The sequence below is a fragment of the Nasonia vitripennis genome, chromosome 4 (genome assembly GCF_009193385.2).
Source record: "Nasonia vitripennis strain AsymCx chromosome 4, Nvit_psr_1.1, whole genome shotgun sequence".
NCBI classification, from domain to species: domain Eukaryota; kingdom Metazoa; phylum Arthropoda; class Insecta; order Hymenoptera; family Pteromalidae; genus Nasonia; species Nasonia vitripennis.
The window spans coordinates 30,429,649-30,451,027 of record NC_045760.1 but is presented as its reverse complement, the minus strand read 5'-3'; the positions used below and the strand labels follow the sequence as shown (position 1 = coordinate 30,451,027).

The following is a 21,379-nucleotide window of genomic DNA, read 5'->3' as shown; positions in this document are numbered from 1 at the left end:
CGAATATTAATAATAATAATAGTAGTAATTTATTATTCACTGTAATACACTGTATAAAATTTTTAAATGAAGGCAGGGCACATAGCTTAGAAACGCATAGTTATTGCACAGGACTGTCCGTATATCAGTTTTACAAATTCAATGCAGTTTTGTGTCGCAGTTGTACGGTTTCTTTCTTTCGCTCCCCTTTACATAGCTTCGGATTTCCGATACGATCGTTCGTTAATACATTTGTGCAATATTGCCAAAGAAAGAAGAAAAAAATGCCGTTACAATATTGTTCATCGATTTCGTGTGCATATACGTGTACGTATGCGCATTTTAATAAAAAAAAAAAAAAAAAGAAGAGAGACGAGGATTGGCAAAGTAAAAAAAGTGTCGGTTCAACGTATCGATCCGCTTTCGTTTGATTCTCTCGTTCGGGGGATAAAAGGTAGAGCGTATACAAGTTGCGCTGTGGAAAACATAGTATGTGTGTCTGTGGGTTTTTGTGCACCAAAAAATGCAAAGACGTTTATCGTATTTATTCTTCATTTTTCATCATCATTTCTCGCGTATGTGTACAAAAAAATCGGTTCAACAAGTAGCTTCTCTGCTCTATCATTAAAACATTCATCGTCGTCATTGTCCTCAAGTAGAAAATGCCACTTATACAACCTCCGTTTTACCTCTATGTTTTTTTCCTTATCTTTTTTTCCTAACTTCATCTTAAACCATTTCGTGTTTTTTTTTTGTATCTATATATAATTAATAAATCCGCTAAAAATTCGTCCCGATAAAAAGGAAATTATATACTCTACACGTACCATATATAAATCATATAAAAATCCTTTTTCTTCGTGTGCATAACGCGGGCTGGCGATTCGAGTGCAAGCGCTCATCGATCGAGTAATTACATGTACATACGGTTGACGAACAGAGCGATTAACTTCCTATGTAATCGCGAACACGATCAACCTTCTTTTCTTCACAAAACAATGAGTAGAGAACTTAAAATTACATTCCAGATCCAAGTACACAGACGTTACTCGACCTTAAACAAACGAAAAGAAAAATATAAAAAATTACTAAAGCTTCCACTCGATTCGCCGTCCGGCCTGGAAAGCCCATCATGTACAATCGCTTCTCTCTCACTCTCGCCTATCTATATAGCCGCACGCATAGAAAAAAAAGAGAAAACAAATATTGAAATACAAACGAAGTCGAACGGAAGAGAAAATCGTGTGTGCTTGACTATATGTACATTATGATCGATATACAATTACATAGAATTTATATATAATAATAATTCTCTCGTCGATTAGAGTCGTGTTCGGACTCCGGAAAACCGAGGGACAAAACGGACGAGAGAAGCATGTGCCTGTGTGTGTGTTTTTGTGTAAGTATTTGTTGCGCGATGAAAAAACCACGATTGACATTCAAAAATTTTTCGCTTCCTACACGTCCTCCTCTTCCACCGTCTCCTTCTTCTCGCAATCTCTATTTTTACATCGTACAAAAATTTACGAGACCGCGGCGACGAGACTCGCCGACGAGCTTTCGCTGCTTTCCTGTGATACATTTTCACTTTTTTTTTTGCTACGACGTCTTTGCTATGACTAGATTATCGGGCTGGCAGGTGTCGACCGATTATTTGTTTATTTTTCAAAAGTCCAGATAACCATTTTTTTTACAATATTTTACAATCTGAAATCGAAGACTGTCGCGTGACGCTTTTACAATTGACTCGGGATCAGTGTCCAATACAAGGTTCGCGAGATCTAATCGGACACTGCACAATGCGCGTCGTGCGAGCATGTGTGTGTATTTTAAGTTCAGCAAAGAGATACAACGGCGCGAAAAATGCCATTTATCGTTGCGCGATAGCAATTTCCTTCTGAAACTATACATACACATATACATGTATTTTCTCTGCCAGCACCGCATTCGACGAAAATCGTCACTCGCAAAGCTCGTCGCTGGGACAGCGTCGCCCCGGTCTCGAGCACTTTTTTTCTCAGCTCCGCCCGCACGAAGGACTCCTGTCTTATTTTTTTTTTATTTTGCTCGACAATTCTACTACTTGTTTTTGCTCGATTTTCTTTTTGACAACTACGTATACACTTATGGCTTGTGATGCACTTTCTTTCATATATGCCCCTGTCGGTAGTCCTTGCCACGGGTGGGACGATTAATTTTATCGTATATATAATATATATATATTTATGTATAACCTGACTCGCTATCATATTTACAGTTTTCTTCACATTGTAAAAAATATAACATATTTCGTACACAATATCATACGCAGGTAGTACTGAAAGGCCGATATCCATCTAAGTTGTGGTGTTAGCTTTTATTTCAAACCTTTTTTTTCTTCTCGTTTTCATACTTTTGAGCGGTTGTTCTTTTTTTCGTACCAATTAGCGTGTGTAGGTGTTTGTGACCCGATAAGAAAGTTCGCTCGAGCGGCTTGAAAAAAAGCCGCTCGTCCCTTATCTCTCTCTCTCTCTCTCTCTCTCTCTCTCCGTACAAATAGCCGTCGCGTGGAATTGAAAATCGTCGGTGGGGGCGGGCAGCAGAGCAGTTTCCTTCCTCGTCCGAATGATATGCGCAAAAATTATTCTATTTGTCGTCTCGCCCCATAAGCCGCGTCTAGAAAATCTAGATTTGTGCCGTCGACGCAGCTTCTTTATCTCTCGGTTAGAAAAATATGCGATTTCGACTCTCACGACTCTGGATCTACGTGCTTAGCTTCTCTTTCTCTCTGCTCTACAGGGGGGGGGGGGGGTACTTTACTTCTTTTTGTTTTTGTGGCTTCGGGTGATATATCTGCGCGGATTCTCGTGCGTAAAAGCTGCGGCACCCCGGTGTACAGATTTATACACAGTGTCGTCGCATGGACAGAACGGAAGTGACGAACGCAACTTTACAATTCGTTTATAATTGATACGAAAAAAAATATGCATGAGGAAGAGTGAAGTCTCCCGCGCGTCGCCTTAAAATTTTAGAATATGTCGAAAAAAAGATGTGTGCGCCTATGGAATTCAGCGTTTAATACTCGTTCTGCGGAGGCTACGGCAATAACGAACTACGTCTATATCGCGTTGAACTAAGACGGAAAAAAACATCGAAGAAGCTTCCAATATGGTTTCCTTAACAAACTATATCGTACAATTAGTAATGAGATTTCGCTTGAAGTTATAGTAATAATAATCATAGTAGAAATGATAAAAGTAAAACGGTACATCATCATCATCATTATCATCGATCATCGTCGTGTGTCGTATGCTCGATCGCGTGGAAAATCTCTCTTCCCCTACAGGTGCCATAACTTTGGTTCGAGCACAGAAAGCGTAAGAACTCAAGCTCCAAAAAGAGAAAAACTCTGCGCCGGGCTTTCATCGCATTCCCGATCCGCGCTTTATTACTATTACGTTTCTTTTTCTACACGAATAAAAAAAACAACAAAAATTCCGTATCACGCGAAGTACACGTCGTCAATAATAAGAAATAAAAAATAAAGGAAAACAACCAGAAAATACTGAACGAACAAAGTGCAAGTTTTTCTCTCTTTTCCTCTCGATTCCGCTGCTTGCCAAAGTCGAGCGCACGCAGGCCGACAGAACTGGGCTCACTCGAGAGGAGACAAATGTAGATTAAAAACAACGAGGAGTATTATTTATATATGCGTGTATATAAAAAAAAGAAGAATAATAGTTGTATAGAATAATCGAGAATAATAGTAATAATTCCAGTTCTGATCAGCCTGACGACGGAGAGCGGTTACCTAGCCTTACGATATTATAACAATGTTACATCGAGTTTGGTTTGTCGCCGAAGAAATATAATATAACAATATACATAACAACTAACTTATGGAGAATATACGCGCGATCCATGCGTGTTCGTGTGTATCTGTCTTTGTATGCGCGCGTGGGTGTATCTGTGTGTGTGTGTGTGTGTGCCAGAGCTTCCTCTTCTCTAAATGCAGCGCAGCCCTCCACTCCCGCATTGGTCCAAATCCGCTCTCATCGTGTATTCTTTCTCCTTTCTCTATTGCCTGCCTATGCCTACCGTTTATATATTACAATAATATTACACGTAATACCTATCGGCGCGTAATAAAATAACCGAGCGCGCGCGCGCGAGGAGTATGCGCGACATCGTCATCATCATCATCGTCCCCGAGAAGAGACGCTTATAACCTATTACTCACTGCTCCCCACTGAATATATATATATATATATCTCTCCCTCTCGCGGCTCCTTATCTCTCACAGCCCGTCTAGCGGCGCGGGAGAGCATACGTCCTCCTCCTTCCGTCAGGAATTGACCATATGACAGTAGTAGTAGTAGTAATGATAATAATCGGGCTGCGGCGACGTCCGCGCGAAGAATCAGTCGATCGTCTCTTTTGATTAAGTATTAGAGGACGCTGCAGCAGCAGTAGCTCTTCTTCTCCTTCTCGGGGCTGAAGTTCATCTCGCGCACGATCTCCGCGAAGACCTCGTTGACGTTGGTGCGGTTCTTGGCCGACGCCTCGACGAATGGGCAGCCCCACATCTGCGCCAGGGCATTACCCTCCGCGGTGTCGACCTCACGCTGGTGCTCCAAGTCGAGCTTGTTGGCCACCAGAAGTACCGGGACCCTCTCGGTGCCCTTGACCCGGGTGATCAGCTCCTTCATGGCTTTGATGTCCTGGAAGGTCTGGTGGTTCGTCAGACTGTAGACCACCACGAAGCCTTGGCCATTCTTGATGTAGAGGTCTCGCATGCTGGCAAACTGCTCTGTGCCAGCTGTGTCGAGGATCTCCAGGACACATGGCGAGTTGTCCACCTCGATCTCCTTCCTGTAGAAGTCCTCGATTGTCGGGTCGTACTTCTCCATGAAGCAGCCGGACACAAACTGCACTGTCAGGGCACTCTTGCCCACACCGCCCGAGCCTAGCACTACCACTTTGAACTCCCTCATGATGCCTTGGGTGGCTATGTGCGTGTGAAAATATGCTGGTTGGTTGTTGAAGAGTTTAGAGCAGGAGGCTGAGATGCCTTGCTACTGCTAGAGGGTCGAGAGGCGGTTTAGCCTTGGCTTCCTCGACGACCTTCACCTTGGGCTACGATTTGAAGCCTTGACGGCGGTTCCTTGACAACAAAGGCATCTAGCTGGACGTCTGACTCACTCTCCCTGGATTCTGGGCTTACACTTGGATGGAACTGCTGCTCTGATCCTGATGACACCAAGACTCAGCGTGGATCCTGTGGACGGAAATAGTACACAATGCTGATGATGCGGGGAATATTAACAATTGAATTTATTACTATACAGATATTGAAAATGAAACTAAAAGTTGTCGCATTCAATGCTAAAAATGAAGGTGTTATCTACCAGTCACAATTAATGCATCTAATAGCATTTGTAAAGTTTTTAATTGATTTATGCTATCAAACACAGCAAAACTACAAAGTTGCCACCTCCATTCGAAGCGGCATTAAATGCAATCACCTTGAATTTTCATCCTCACATTGCAGCAAGCTCTCTCGTGTTTGCCGGCAAAACTTCCATTCCAACTAAATCAATCACAAAGCAGCCGACTGATAACGGAGAAAAAAAATTGCCAACTATCTCAGTGCAAATACTAGGCGCAATCTCTCCCAGCAGGCGAATCAAACAACAACAATCGAAAAAGGCAAATTCTCAGAATCATACAATGAGCCAGAGAATACAGCTCCAGTCTGTATAACCTACAAAGTCTCCTTCTCAGCACGAAACTCACCAGCTCCGAAAATCCTTCCACGGGTCTCTCTCTCTCTCTCTCTCTCTCTCTCTCTCTCGCGCGCGCGAATCAGACGTCCGTCCGCGACGGAACACGTACATCTATCTCTCTCTCCACTGGTATACAGCAGCAGCAGCACACCGCGCCTCTCCACACACACATACACGCACTCGCTTTTTTTCCTTCTCTTTCGCGTTCACCTCTCTCTCTCTCTCTTCTCGTACGCATACGCACACGGCTCTATTATTAATCCTTTGTTTATCGAGAGGGGCAGAGAGAGAGAGAGAGAGACAGACATCGATAGCGCAGCTCCGAAACCTCGTCTCCAGGACGTGTCTCTCTGTCCCTCTCACTCCTACACGTACAGAGCCCTACTCACACACGTATACACACACGTTCGTACGTACGTACACACATAGTTACCGACATACCTGGGGGGGAAGGCGTAGGTTGGCGAAGGAAGCCAGATAGGTCGAGATCGAGCGCGTATTAGAGCGGATGAAAAATCTAGCTGGAAACTCACTCGCTGGGCACACGCAGACAGAGCGGCTCGTCGTCGTCTCTTTACTTCTTCCTGCGCGACGACGACACGCGTGACGCCATCTTATCGGCACTCGGGCGTCCGCTGCTTCCTTCCGCCGCCTGCAGGCGTTGCGCTCGCTCTCCTTCACTTTGTCCGTATATATACCCTCTCCTTCTTCTATCGTTCTCTCCTCTCGCACCGAGTGTAGAGAGACAGCACAGCGAGAGATGCAGTGTATATATATATCTATATCTTGCACTTTTTAGGTTATAATATCGACACTCACTCTCGTCGCCGTCGTCGCGCACCACGTATATACCAGCTATATGTATATATATATATCGAGCGCACTGTGCAGCTTGCAGATATATCGCACTGATGGAGAAATCTGCAACACACGGATTAAAACACACTACTGCAAGCACATCAACGACACGGCGGAGCCCACCGCCTCGAACGAGACGCGCAGCGAGACTGAGAGCGCACCGCCGCTCTTCGGACGAAATCGTGAATGGAATGGCGGGGAGGAGGGGGAGGGGATAGAGGTACTGCTGCTGCTGCTGCTGGCTCCCGTTTTCTTTGTGGGAAAGATCGCGAGGCAGATTGGGGAGAGTGCTGCACTTCTCTCTTCTTCTTTCCGACGTCTTGACGCGATGTCTGCGTCTTCCTGTGTACGACGTAGAGCTAAGTACTTGGTTTGCGAATTTTTCGGTATTACACCGAATCGTGAGGAACTGCGCATGCGCGGAAGGAGAGGGGGGAAACTGCAGGTTCGTGCACGCGGTCGTTCGTCGCGAAATCGGTTGAGTGTGTTTTTCCCGGCGATACGATGGTGCGCTTTTTGTGTCGTGTGTAACTCGAGGAGAATACACACGAGATACGCAAGTGCGAAAATTAACGCTGATACGATTAATTACGGCTGAGTTTTGCTTAATTGATGAGAACACATACTCGGACATTCGAGAGAGATTGTTTCACACCTAGGTTAGATACTGCTTCCTCGTACGGATTTGAGAAGAGAAAAAGAAATGAGAAGACGAAGAAAAAGAAGGACGAGTTCCGTTGGCTCTTTCTTCCTCCTCCTCCTCCTCCTCGGCATCAGCAGCGCTGCACACAAGTGAGTTCCGATTTTCCTCGACTCTTTGTCCCCGCGTCGATCGTCGGTTTTTTCTTCGTTTTTTGCTCATTCTTTTGAATCACGTTGCAGGATTCCCGGAACGATTGTGCAAACTAACTCCCGACCATTGTGTGATCGGAGCAATTAATCCGTCTTCGATGACTCTACCAGCTGATGCACAGGTGAGTATGTGTATGCGAAGTAGTTTTCGAGATAAGGTTGACGGACGCGGTTGCGTAATTTTATAATCGACTCGATGATGACGACGCGGTTCCGAAACGCCGATAACCGGGGAAATGGGACTCTCGGGGGGGGGGGGGGGAATTCGATTACGGAGCCGGGTATCCCGGGATTGGGATTACGCGAAGATGCAATTCTGATGCCTGACCTTGCGTAATAGAGTTTAATTGCAGAAGTAATCCTCGTCTAAGTGAGATACTCGATAGATTATCGAGACGAGTTATAGGAAACAAACGAGCGTAGTTTACTTCACACAAGACGCGCATAAACGTCTTGAATTTCAAAACAAAGCGCATTGTTCAAGGTTTACTTATTAAAATAGGCGCAGTGGAACTCGCGCTATTGAGTAACCCTCTCTCATGCGCAAGCACTAAAAATTCCTTCTCCATCACACGCGAATATAATCGCAAAGACAAGTGAGTATACGGCACCAAACAGTCATCAGCTACTGTCGAAGTAAAAAAAAAGAAGAAGAACCTCCGATCGCCGCAAATAAAACCCCCCACTCTGTGCACGAAATTCCTCGTCATTTTTCTCGTACTCCACCACGCGTCGTCGAACCATAGCAGTGACTCTCTGGATAATCGACTGCGCACACAGGTATATATACCTAGAACCTAGTACACGCGAATAGGTAAGTTCGCAAAAAAGCAACCTAACCCTCCCGAAGGCCGTGAAAACGTGAGATATGAGAGAGAAAAAATAAAGAAACGTCGAACGGCTCTCGGAGAAGTTATAAACTCGCTCTCTCGCGCGCCGGCTATTATTAGCGAAGAAGGCTGCTGCGAGCGCTCGGTTCTTCGCGAGTTTTCGTGTGCGGCCCTTGGGAGCGCGTGCATCGAAAAAGAGAGAGAGAGAGAGAGTTTTCGTCGTGTGTTTTCGCGACAAGAGGAGGTTAGGTTTAACGGAGAAAGAGAGAGAGCCATGGCCCTGTTTTGGAATTTGTTTGAGTATGCAGCCCTCCTGTCTTATATCCCATATTTAGCTTGAAACGCTTCTTTATTTATACTCTTTGCTCGAAAGCTCTCGTGACGCTGATTTTTAGGTTAGAGTGCGACTTTCTTTTTTTCCTCTGGTTTGTTTGTGTTCTTTTTTTTTTTTTTTTGCACGAGAATGTACTGTGGCAGCTTTGACTTCGCGGGTGTGCGTTGACCCGTAAGTTTGATAATTTCGCTTTGTGCAGACAGCTGTGTACTAATGATTTTTCGGTTATCGATGCTTCTGTGTGTTTACATTAACCCATATTTATTTCCAAAGCTCGGAAAGCTCGAAACCGTCAGCGCCCGAGGAAATTCGTTGATGCGCGCACTATCGGATCCGATAAGAAAAAAAAATATATATTATAATTAGAATCCGGTGTTGTGATTCAACTGAAACTGTGTGTTCCCGCAGAACAACAATAATATTTACGAGATCCTCGCAACCTTACACTGCAGGCTTATCGACATTATACACCGAAAGTGACTAATATAGAAATTTCACAATGTACACTTGTCAACCTCATCAGCATACGTTCAGCATCACAAAGGTCCTCTCCGGAGAAAAAGCGTATGCGAGGAACACAAAGGAGAAAAATTCCCCATCTCTCCGATAATTATTTTTCTTATATACCCCCCGACGCGCAGCTCGATTATTATTATTATTCCTCTTTTTTTTTTTTTCATCCGAGAAGCGACTCGACTCGACGTAGGTATATATACGAGAGAACACATGCCTTGCATGGCAGTGGCGTCGGCGAGCGAGAGAGAGAGAAAAAGCGGAAGCCGCTTATCTGCGGCTGCGGACGACGCATGTGTAATGCTAGCGGGTATATATTTATATAGGCTTATACGGTGTGGGAGAAGCTGAATTTTTTTATTTTGAAATTTTTTTTTTTAATCATCCCTCTTTAGTTTACAGTGCTTAGCCATTGGAAAACCAGTTAGATAAACGTTGATTATGCATCTATCGCAATCAGTAATGAAAGTGATTTGAATTAGTTTATACCAGAATAGATGATAATACCAACGTACAAATATTCAAATTCAAGTTCAAGATCCAAGCGTAGATCGTCGAATCAAGCCTCATTTAAAAAAAAAGAGACTCCTCAAGTGCAGGCTCACGTACACAACAGCAGCACAGCCGACTGTCATCGTCGCTCGTCCGGCAAATGGAAGCTACAGTCTCTCCTCTTTTTTCCTTTCCCTCTCGCTCGGTGCGCGCGCGCAGTGATATCATCCTTCGAAAGTGTACATAGCTGAACGATGCATCATATTTAGGCCTTTAACGCGCTCTCTCGTCTCTCCCCGTAGGATAGACGCTATATTTATGTGTGAACGCTTGTGTTGTATGCGTGGGGTATTACGCGTTAATGGGTCCTCGTTTTCTTTTGATTTTTCCTGTACGGCGGAGGACATTTACCTCGATTTTTTGGCTCTGTGTGTGTGATGAAATTGATTTTTTTGTACACTTATAAACGATGTGAGAATCGAGTTCAGGCGCCGAAATATGTTACAATGTGGTGTAGGCGCGTTTATTATGTGAACGGTATATCATTAGTACCGTTAATTTCCCAGCAATTTTTCATGAGGGTATGCGGCCTTTATTATGTATATAGAAAGTGAATATTCGCTTCAACCTGACACTCTGACAACGGCTCTTTATAATACACGCGGACACTACTCGCGCACTTGGTCTAGTTTCACGGAATGTTTTCATTTGCAACTTTTTTTTGTTTTTAAATTATTTATCCCGTTACTAATAGAAAAATTGAAAGAAAAAAAAATCCATCGCTAAGAACTAAAAACGACCTGCTGCTCGCGCATCTCCGCAGCCCCGAGAAAGCAGGGGAATCCGATGATTTACGGAGAAAACGTTTGTCTCGCTCTAACGAGGCCCTCATGCGCGATTTATTTTCGCTCGTCTCTCTCTCTCGCTTCCATTATTATCGCTCGGATTGACGAATGTCCTTTTTTCCGGTCTGGCTATCGCTGTCGAGAGCAAGAGTAAGAGCTTTATATATATATATATATATATATATATATATATATATATATATATATATATATATATATATATATATATATATATATATATATATATATATATATATATATATATATATATATATATATATATATATATATCCAATCGCGGGACTTTTGCTCTCGCGTGTGTTCCTATGGGCTGTCCTCCGGATTGATTGGCGAATTTGAAAAAATATATTATACGAACTTCAGCTCTAACAAAAAAATTTTATTTCTCGCCGATTACGGCACAGAGAATTTGTGGAAGCGCCCGGGTGTCTCATACGTTTTTTTTCAATATCGCCTCGATATTATATTCGACGTCTGCAGCGACAAGTGATTATACATACTCGAGAGTGAGTCAGTAGAATGTAAACTTTTATGGGATTCCGCGATGAGCGATGCATTAATTATCGTGTGTCCCTTTATATAAATAAACGTTTTATCGTTTCATAAGTGTCGAAAATACCGAGAAAATATCAAATTCCACTTCGAAACCTTTCAAGCCTCCGTAGATGATAAAAACCACTTGTCACTTTTATTTTTATTTTTCTCTCTCCACAATCTCACCTGCAAACTCGGTCATACTACTCTACACACATCCACAGCCGCGATGATTCACCAGCGCGACGACTGATCGGCAGCTTCAGTCGATATACGTGTTTCTGCAATAAAAAGTTTCCTAATGTCTGTGACGTATCGGGGAGAAATACTACGTATCGAGAGCCAACAGGTTGCGATGAGCTGGATTGTCGAGATTTTTTTGTATTTACGTCCGATGAACTTCTTTTTTTTTTTAACGAAGAATTATTGCGTAGAACTGATGAGGATGTGGCAATTTCGATTTCATTTGCATTTTCGGCTCTGATGATGGGGTGTTTGACTCATCGGCTTTAATTGTGTCGTTCTTTTAATTTCTTCTTCTTTTTTTTTCGTTTATTAAACACACGTTTCGATTCAATTGGAGCAAATTGCTGCTGCTGTCTCGGATGTTGTATACGTGAAAAAATGCTTGTGGGACAAAGGATATATTATACTTATTCGCGTGTGAAATTTATTCGTAGGATATATCGGCGGCTTCCGACGCTTCGGAATATTAAAAAGAATATCGCGACAAAGGTTATTCATACTTGTATATTTCGACGCTTATACGGACAGGAAGCGTCTGTGCGTTTGTTCATTAATAAGACGCTGATGGCGATGAATCAATCGGTGATAATGTTTTTTTTTTTTTCTCTCGCAAGTCTCGACACTTTTTTTCAGCACTAAAGAGATTTCGTCCGGCGCAAAATTACCGCACATCGACACTACAGTGCATCGGCTTTTCGATTTTCCAGCAGTAGCAGAGCGACGTACGGCCTTGTGCGAGCTCTTCTCTCCCCTACTCTCTCTCTCTCTGGTTATACTGTCGGTCTAACGACCTCTAAATCGAATGGAGATATATAACGCGTCGGACGACGACCCGACACGACGGTTAAATAATAAAAATAATGCTTCCCTGCCTATAGAGCTTGTCTCTCGTGTATGTGTGAGTTGCGGCGGTTTGATAGTTCCGAGTCTCCGGCGATGCCGTGTTTTCCCTGCTGTGTGGACGTATCGGATTTCGGAGGATGAGGCTTCTTCTGATGCTTCCAGGGCTTTTTTCCACGGCATTATACGCTTTTGGAGATGGCTGGCGCTGATCGGCAGATAATCGAGTGCGAAAGTTTGAATTTGAAAATAAATCTATCCTATTTTCTAAATATACTTGTTTTTTTTTTTTTTTTTTTTTTTTGTTCTTCTACCATCAGCAGCAGCTTTGTTACTTCGAAGCGGTTATGCGGTGTTCGATTCTAAAAGTAAAAAGGCTGTCCGAGCGTTATATACGAGATTTTGACGAATGCTATTATTAGCCGAGCGAGCAGCTCGTGAACCGCGAAATTGATGTAGCACCTGACCCTCGATCACGTCGTGGACCGAAAATATAACGTTCGTTGTGTTAAATTCTCGTTCGCTGATGAGCGGAAACATATTTTAATGAAATGTAACTTTATCGAATGGCAGAGGCATCGACGACAGCTAACTGATAAAATATCGACAGGTATGCTCTCTCGCGAAGCATTTTTCTAATTAAGAATAATAATAACGTCGAATAATGTACGTACACTGTCACGCGATTTTTTTTTTTTTTTTTAACTTAATTCCCTCATTCCTGTACTTATCATCTCGTACGAATAGGTGAAAAGGAAAATCCTCGCGTTTACGCGCGAATAGCCAAGCCGTTTAAATAATACCATAACGATAATTATACACACACAGAGACGCGCTCGACGATAATTGCAGATCTCGTTCTTGTCGGTTCGTTTCTTTTTTTTTTCTCTCTCGTCGCAGCTGCACAGCTCCACGGACTTCTCGGTAATATCAGTCCCTCTTTGTGACTCTTTCTCTTTTCTTATCGTTTTTTGCGTTGTTTTATTCGCGATTTTCTTTGTGTGTACACACACTACGGCTTGACTCATTATATATTTATATATATATATACGGCTCTCGCATCCGTTTTTGGTATTTTATGCTACATATTGTGTTATTTTTTAAAATTATAGTTGGACTACTTAATTAAATTAAAGTATAAAAACCGACTTTCGAGAGCTACATACACACGCGGCATCTCTACTCGTTCAAACATCGAGAATAGCCTCCTAATTAAGCAGCGCGCATAATTTCTCTCGATTCTCGAGTAGTACACGCGCCTCGTGCATACACACATTCTTCGATTATTTCTTTGCGCTCTATTTACGCCCGAGTAAGTACACTCCCTGCCAAAACTCTCCAACACACCTATATCTGTATACTATATATTACCAAAACAGCTTCTTTTTCGAAAACAAAAAAAAAACCAAAAATACAGTTTCTATAGTAGAATAATTTATCGAAGCTTCACCGGCGTCAATGAAAGCGACAGCGTAAGTATGCAAATTTTCGAAAACAAACAAACATCACCAGCACGACGTTTATGCCTTAGTCATTTCCTGGTGAATATGCGCTTCGTTCGACGGATATGTCTTAGTGTTAAAAAATAGTGTAACCTACTAAATTACGTTTGTAGCTCGTTGCATAAGGGTTGCCATAAGCTTCTCTCTTTTTTACACCCTTTGCATCAGCGCACATGGAAATGAGCCACGGCAGTGGACGAATGTGTCGGTAAACTGAGTTTTACTTTTTGTATAAATAGATATTATCTGTCGGGAGGTCAATTACGGCTGCCGATGATGCGAAAACAGAAACATACCAATTATTTATCCGCTGACGCTGTGAGATGTGAGTCATATAGCGACCGAGTGTGTAGATTCGTATAACGTCGCAATTAAAATGTATCATATTGTATATACACCGATATGTAACGGTATATTTTTTACGGTGCTCTCGTATCGTATTTTTCGAGAATCATTCAATTTAATTTCACAATGAGTTATATGCGCCCCTATCGATGATTTCCCGTAATGAGAGCAATTAAGCGATTGCTCGCATCAATCGCTATACGCCCTGAAACATTTTCCTCGTAAACAATCTCTATACGTGGGGTTATATTCATCTCTTAAAAATTTCACGCTACTACCTCTCAGCGATATTACAAAATCTCGAGACTATAACACGTATATACACACTGTGCAGGCAGCAGCCTCGTCGCGTCAAAGAGAGAGAGAGAGAGAGAGAGAGAGAACCGCCTGCATACTTCTCTTCGCTCTTCATCCTTATTCTTCCTTCCTCTTTCTCTCTCTCCCCCCCCCCCCTCCCCCACCTCGACTACACGCGCACGTCATAATTACCGCGCAAGAAAGAGAGAGAGAGAGAGAGAGAGAGAGAGAGAGACTCGTCGAGTAACGGCTAGTCTGAAGGTCGGTCGCCGGCTCCTCTCTACCTTTACGTCTACAATAGGCGCATATAATGCAATGCATATGCGTATGTATAGGCTTTTTTGTTGATTTTCCTTAGCGATCGATCAAAAGGCACTTTGTCGATGCTGGATGTGAGGCTCGAGCTGAGAGATTTTTTTTCAAGAGGGGTTGAGATTTTATTATTGTTCGGCTTTATATAGGCCGAAAACGGTCAAAGTACGTGTAATAATTCTTAATTTATTCCGACCGAAGAGCAGCGGCGAAACTCTAACTCCAGAGTTGATTGGGACAGCCCGAATTACTATGCATCTGGCGACACACACACACACACAATTTATAGGTTCGAAGGTGGATCTTGCATAATACATTATTCCTCATTTCAGCTGCTTATTGCGCAATCGTGAAAAATTTGTAAAATAACGAAAGAATATTTATCCCAGAAAATTCATCCAATTCCCCAGCTCTCTTTCTGGCAAAAATATATTTTCCGCGTCGTTCCCAAGCCAAAAGCTACGCGAGAGCAAGTGCAAGCCCCGCGAACTCGAAATATGTCGTCCAAGAGTGTGTGAGAGAGAGAGAAACGCCAAAAGCGTCGTGGCCGTCGTCGATGCTCGGAGAAGTGACGTAACGGCGAAAACAGGTTTGACATTGCGCCTGACGTCAGCGCATCGCCATTTCAAAATCGCCGTATGGTTTTTTTTTTTTTTTTCGAAAAATTTTCCCCGTAACATACTCCGCGTCGCGCGACGTCAAAGATTTTTTTTTTCGCAACGTATAAATTAAACTTTATCAAATTTTGATAAAGATGAGAGCGACTAGGAAATGTCGAGTATATTACACGATTATGTGTATCAATATAGCGAGTCGTTCCATTAATAAACGTTCCATCAGCGGCTATAAGTGTGTACACACTCGTCCATTCATTTTTCTCTAATCGACTTCCTACAGTCAATGCAACAACGCTTCCTATAAACATCGTAAAAGTGAATTATTAAAACGACTAATTAAAGCTGCGTTTAACAGTCGCATAACACACACACACCGGTATGCAAATCGTCTTTATAAATGCATAATCTGCTCGTGGCCGAGCGTTTAGTATGATAATTCCGCGAGGATTACATTTATATGCGAAACCGGAATCTTCCTTAGAACGTTACTTCTTAGATAAATATAGTTAACCGTTTTTATTTCGGAATACACGGCCGCAGCGGTGTGGAATAGCAATGAACACGGCTCAAATGCGCTAACTTACGGTTAATTTTACAACGAAGTATAATAACCGCAGGAATCTGCTTTACCGGCGGATCAATAATTGTATTATTTTACAATTTTTGCGTATGCTTTAGCCTGGCAATCGAGCGTGGAAGCGTAGTTAAACTTTAAGCTCCAATAGGCCAAGTTTTAAGCGCGTTAACTTAAAGTTTCCCGCGGGATTGATTGGAGAAATTTAGGTCGCATCGGCAGCTCCCGATCGAATTGTAATTGCTTTGAAACAGTCGGATAAACTGCTTGCAGTGTTTTAACAAACAATCTCTTCTTCCAGAGCCCACCGCAGGGATACCCAGCAGTCCATCATGCGAGCCTCAGCTCCAGCGCCTCCGACTCAGCAGCCGAGGACGAGGCCGACGGCCCCACCACCTCCAGGTGCGTATATACATATATACGTACACGATATATGACTCTCGATACTCGACGCAACTTTCGTTATAAAACTTACTCGCCCGACGTAATTCACATTCCCCGGACGCAGCAGCTGCTTGGAACGTCTGCCGCTGCGAGGTTTTTATGATCAAAGGTGTGGAGGATGTTGAGATGATCAGCTCTTCTTATATGCTTCTCGGAGTTTCGGGAGATTGATTGGATGATAAGGGATGGACGTGCGGAGCACAGCTTACATGCTTTTTTTTATGATCTCATAAATGGATGCTGGAGATAGTGTGTATTACGAGAATTTACGATTTTTCAAAAATTCATCGTCGGTAAGGCAGATCCCTTCGAGCGGGGCCCCCTGTCACTGCGATCGTCCGCACGCGCGACGTCCTCAATTTTCAACAATCTTCCTCTTGTCTGCGCCTATACGAGCGCGCGGCACTAATTTCCATCCTCGTACTTCAGTGAGTACAGCGCAACGGCGCGACGATAATTCATTAAAGACTGACGGTCATTATCTACTTGTCGCCCTCTTTCTCTATACTCGACGCAAACACCGAGGGGTATGTGTACGTAGTTTAATTAACGATAGAGGAGCCGATGCTTCGTGTGCTTTTCGTGACGATGTAGGATTTTTCGGCTTTAGTTTTTCGAGATTTTGATTATGGCGCTGTTTGCAGAGGACTGATTGTAAGGAGATAAGATTGCGCGAGGGCAGATGCGCTTGTGATTCATGAGAATGCTGAATTCTCAGCTGATACGGGGAGTTTCTTTGAAGAATGACAGATTATGCGTTTCGGAGTATAGTCTGCGCAGCTTCGTGTGAATTGTTGGGTAAATTTGAAAAATTCGTGTTTTATCCATATATCTGGAGGAAGAATTCGCGACGGTTATAAACATTCATAGTTTTCGATTCAGACGTCCTTGTTTTTGTATTCTGGTAAACTGGCTTTATTTTAAATCTGCGTCGAAAACCTGTCTCCGAGGAATAACCCAACAGCATTTTTTATCTAAAAAAAAAAGTATTACGATGAAACGTATTTGACCCAACCCTGAAAATTAATTTTTCTCACTATTCCGTCGTCCTCGATACTTTTATTGTACTCCGATCAAGTCATCATCAGCCGCTATACACAAAACGCGGACTGTGCTGTATCGAGGGTGGACGCAAAACACTTCCTACCAATTTGGCCGTCAAGTTCTAGGTCAGTCTCTGCGCATATGGCTCGTTACACTGGTTACATCAATTTCAAATATAGCTCATCGTATGCGTATGCGGAACCGTTATTCCTGCACGAGATTTTAAAAATGATTTAAAACAAAAAAAATGCGTCACTAAAAAGAACACGCTTTGTCGCCCAGAAAGACAGTCGTACTGAAATATCGTGTATTTACATACACTAAATGTACTCGCAGCGCTTTGTGTCGGAGCGAAGCGATCAAAAAGATAACCGCGGCTTGATAAACCGTACAAGAGTCCCAAAATTTTATTTATTTATGCCAAAATAACTTTATGTCTCCGATTAATTCGGTAAATCGTAAAAAAAAAAAACCGCCTCGTCGTTTCTCTCCTATAACGAGCCATCACATTTTTCAATTAACACAGATGCTCCACTACACCTCAGCCATTCCCTCTCCATCTCCCATCGCTATCTCTACTTTTCCTTTCAATTACACACACACACGCACATACACACACGACGACGACGACTCTCCTCTCTGTCTATTCGCTCGCATCAATCGGCTTATCTCCGCGATTTTCCATCTCTGTCTCCGGCGGTGTCTGTTGCGGCACATAAAGCCAGTGTCGTCGGATTCGTCGCAAGAGGCGGTCACGCTCCTCTGCCGAAGTTGTGCCGATTTTTTTTTATTTTTGTTTTTCTTTCGTTCTGAGGACCGATCGTGAGTAAATTCGCTGCTTATTATTGCTGTACATTTTTATTATTTTTTGCGATGGTGAATAACGAAGTTTTCGAATAATATTTGAATACGCCGGTGTCGTTGGAAATCTGTCGCTGCTGCGGTATTTTATTGTCGGTGATAAGACCGCTCATTTTTCGACTGCGCTTGTACGTCGGCAATTAACGGCTGTTGTATTATCGGTTATAATAAGCGCGAGTTTCGTACTTTTGAATTTATTGCTGACGAGTGAGATTCTGTTGAGGAAAGCTTCGCGAGGTTAAATTTAAATTTAATTGACGTGAAAGTATTTACTTCGTCTGTATAAATAGAGAAAAAAGCTGTTTCAGTAAGTTGCTCAGTTTATGAATTAAACATCGCGACGACACCGCAAAGACTCGTCGCGAGTAATAATTGAAAAAAATTTTATTTTAAGAGACGATCGAGGCAAAAATTTGCTTATTACAGTATAGTACAGGAATAATATCGACGATACTATTCGGCCGTTACAATAATACAACAGACTGTAATCTGTAATAGTTCATGAACGTAAACAACATTCCATACATTCTACTGTCTCGCGGATATCAGACCTAGTAAACACCGGAAACGTTATTATTGTTCTCTATGTAAGCGTCATTAAATTCGATTACCGGTAAATCGATTTGAAATCAAATTCAGAATATGTGCCTCTTCGCGCAATAAAGACAGCAATCAATTTGTTGACGAATAAACAATAATCGAAACGAGGCCGCGCGGGAAAATTTTCCAGAATCAATGAACTACTGCAGCCGATAGAAGCGATTTACCGAGCGATTGATAAGCCGATATTTCGAAAGCTCTTGAATGTGACATTACCAAATCTACATCAATAATACTTATTTTGAAAATCGCGACAATTTATGTGTTATTCGCTATCGCATAGAGCTCGTCGGTGTAAAAATTCAATTATCGAACTTTGCTCGACATGCATATAGGCGAACGGGTAAAACTGAGCTGAAGTTGCTGACTCTCCATGTGTTAAAAGTTCGCAGGATAAATCGGCGAATCTCCGATGCATCGTCGCCAAGGCCACCGCGGTATGGAAATTCGTTTACGCTTTTGCCGCACCTCCGTGTATTTTCCGAAGGACCGTCTGTGATATCATAAGGCGGAATTGTACATAAATGTGTAGATAATAGAGACAAGCACAAAAGCATAGAAAAAGAGTGACCGACGATGGACAACAGCGACTGCTACTACTACCAACACTCGTGGAAGACGAAGCTGCGGCTGTTAGGTCGACAGATGCGCAAACTCTTGACAACCTTAGGTCCCATGAAGCTGAAACGTCGTCGGGCTGGTTACACGAAGATCGAGACCGAGGATGAGCAACGTTTAAGGTTTTTTATTCATTTTATTCGGCTGAGATTTCGATTAAGCTTTCTCTGAGCACTGGTGGAGCTTCAGGTCGTACTAGGTTGGGTCTAGGTATACCAGGTTTCTCCGAAATTTTTTATTTCAATTCAACCCGCTTTCGCACGCTTGCATACCTGGCTATACAGGTATAACATGAGATTTTGGTGACACACGCGTAACCCGATGTACACGTAGATTGCTGGCGAGTCAACAGCCGGGAGTTTACGGTGCCCGCGTTGCTCGGGTCTCCCTGATGGACTACGCACGTGCTTGACAGAGTCGAAGAGAACAACGAGTACTGCTGACTTATCTACTGCTCTGTGATGCTACAATCGTCGCTACCACGTCAATTGTTTCTCTGTTCTCGGTTACGCTTGTGCAGAAGGATGGCGAGAGACGAGATCGACCTTTCCGCCAAGCTTGCTCTCGTTTATGCCCCTTGACCGGATCTTCGTCGATCGCGAACCGGACGGAATCGAAGGTACCATTCAAATATCAATAATTTACACGTAATTTATCAATATAATTTAATGCTAGCAACAATTTTACGTTTCCAGTCCTTCGCGAGTGGGAGACGGAGAAGCGGTACCGGGTGATGGACGCGAGCGGCGAGTCGTTGTTCACCGCTGTGGAGGAGTCGAGCGCCTGCGCGCGATGCTGTCTTGGAAAATGCCGCTCCTGGGACTTCCACGTGCTCGACAATAACCGGCGGGAAGTCCTGCGCGTCAGACGCGCGCTTCGATGCGCCTCTTGCTGCTTCCCTTGCTGTCTTCAGGTCCGAGTTTGGAATATTTTATCGCGATGTAAAAGTAAATTTAACGCGTTTTCAACTATTTTTCAATGTTTTACAAGAGTTTGAAACTATGATCCGTTACTTCGATGTGTATATACTAATAATGTGAAGTAGCTCTAAAGACTGATTATGTGCGTAATGTATTGTAAATGCAAACTGTACATATCGATGCTTTAATTGTTCCCCTCATACTTTGAATAGTAAAACTATAATTTTACTCTTAAAATTTGTATTATATCAATTGCAAAAGTTACATTTAAAATCCAAATGCCACGCTCTATAAAATCCCGAAGAAAAAAGTATCGATTACCGATCGGCGATTAAAAAAAAAAAAAAAAAAAAAAATCCCTGGTTTCACGCACAGAGAGTGACGGTACACACGGATCACGGCGAGCTGCTGGGCTCGGTGACGCAGAACTGGAACGTCTGGCGACCGTCTTACACGATCCGGGACGCGGCGGACGTGCCCGTCCTCCTCATGAAGGGACCCATCTGCCTCTGCTGCGGCGGTGAAGTCGATTTTCTCGTGAGTCTTTTAATTTTAAACTAGATTTTCACGTTATCGTTGCAGTAATTATTAATCATCAACGACGTTGCATAACATTACTTTACAATATGCCTGCAGCAAAATTACATCCTTTTATTTATTTCTCTGCTCTCAACCATTACAGATAAAATCGATCGATAAGCAGCACAGCGTCGGTGTGATCACGAAAAAGTGGTCGGGTCTGGCGCGCGAATTTTTCAAAGACGGCAACAGCTTCGGTCTCGGCTTCCCCGTCGATCTCGACGTCAAGATCAAGGCCGTCCTCCTTGGCGCCTGTTTTTTAGTCGTGAGTATATTATATACCTGCTTGCATAGTGAGCACTTCAACGTAGTGAGATACTGTAACAATTTTTTGTTTAATCGCGTCGTATAAGAAACAAGGCAGTTATGGCTTAATTCCAACGTCAATTTCTACCTAACCAGCCGTAAACAGAAATCCTCAATTTCACGCAAACTTAAAACCGAGTTATTCGAGGTCGATGGACCTTGGGCCGACGTAAAGTTCACCTGAGTAAGTTTCTCCGGCGTCGAGTGAAATATACACGCCTTTCGCGGCTCGCTCGGTTTACGACAAGTTT

General features: G+C 43.0%; 2 protein-coding genes across 15 annotated transcripts in view; one reads left to right on the top strand and one right to left on the bottom strand.

Annotated features, from left to right (window-relative positions):
- Positions 1 to 4: 4 nt before the first annotated feature.
- Positions 5 to 6,938, bottom strand: LOC100114351 (ras-related protein Rap-2a). 4 transcript variants are annotated; one of them, XM_031930548.2, is made up of 2 exons: positions 6,186 to 6,938; positions 5 to 5,236 (listed from the first exon to the last, which is right to left on the bottom strand). In XM_031930548.2, exon 2 carries the CDS (start codon positions 4,950 to 4,952, stop codon positions 4,407 to 4,409), a length of 546 nt encoding a protein of 181 aa, XP_031786408.1. In that variant the 5' UTR covers positions 4,953 to 5,236; positions 6,186 to 6,938; the 3' UTR covers positions 5 to 4,406. The 4 variants fall into 4 exon arrangements, with proteins under 4 accessions (XP_031786408.1, XP_032455218.1, XP_016845329.1 ...); XM_032599327.1 differs by having other exon boundaries at positions 6,278 to 6,748; XM_016989840.3 differs by lacking the exon at positions 6,186 to 6,938 and adding an exon at positions 5,755 to 6,108.
- Positions 6,895 to 21,379, top strand: part of LOC100122474 (phospholipid scramblase 1) — a 15,563-nt gene continuing 1,078 nt past the window's right edge. The window contains exons 1-8 of one of the 11 annotated variants that reach the window (XM_032599325.1): positions 7,083 to 7,394; positions 7,485 to 7,576; positions 16,058 to 16,158; positions 19,091 to 19,445; positions 19,844 to 19,942; positions 20,019 to 20,236; positions 20,619 to 20,780; positions 20,926 to 21,087. In XM_032599325.1, coding sequence (XP_032455216.1) covers positions 19,894 to 19,942; positions 20,019 to 20,236; positions 20,619 to 20,780; positions 20,926 to 21,087 — 591 coding nt within the window. In that variant the 5' untranslated portion in view covers positions 7,083 to 7,394; positions 7,485 to 7,576; positions 16,058 to 16,158; positions 19,091 to 19,445; positions 19,844 to 19,893. Of the gene's footprint in view, positions 7,395 to 7,484; positions 7,577 to 7,759; positions 8,269 to 8,443; positions 8,585 to 16,057; positions 16,159 to 17,909; positions 18,067 to 19,040; positions 19,446 to 19,656; positions 19,757 to 19,843; positions 19,943 to 20,018; positions 20,481 to 20,618; positions 20,781 to 20,925; positions 21,088 to 21,379 lie in introns of those variants that run through there. The other 10 variants (XM_031930543.2, XM_031930546.2, XM_032599326.1 and 7 more) reach the window with 10 other exon arrangements.

Excerpts from the sequence above, each read along its gene's own strand:
- LOC100114351 (XM_031930548.2), bottom strand. The coding sequence starts at position 4,952 with ATGAGGGAGTTCAAAGTGGTAGTGCTAGGCTCGGGCGGTGTGGGCAAG.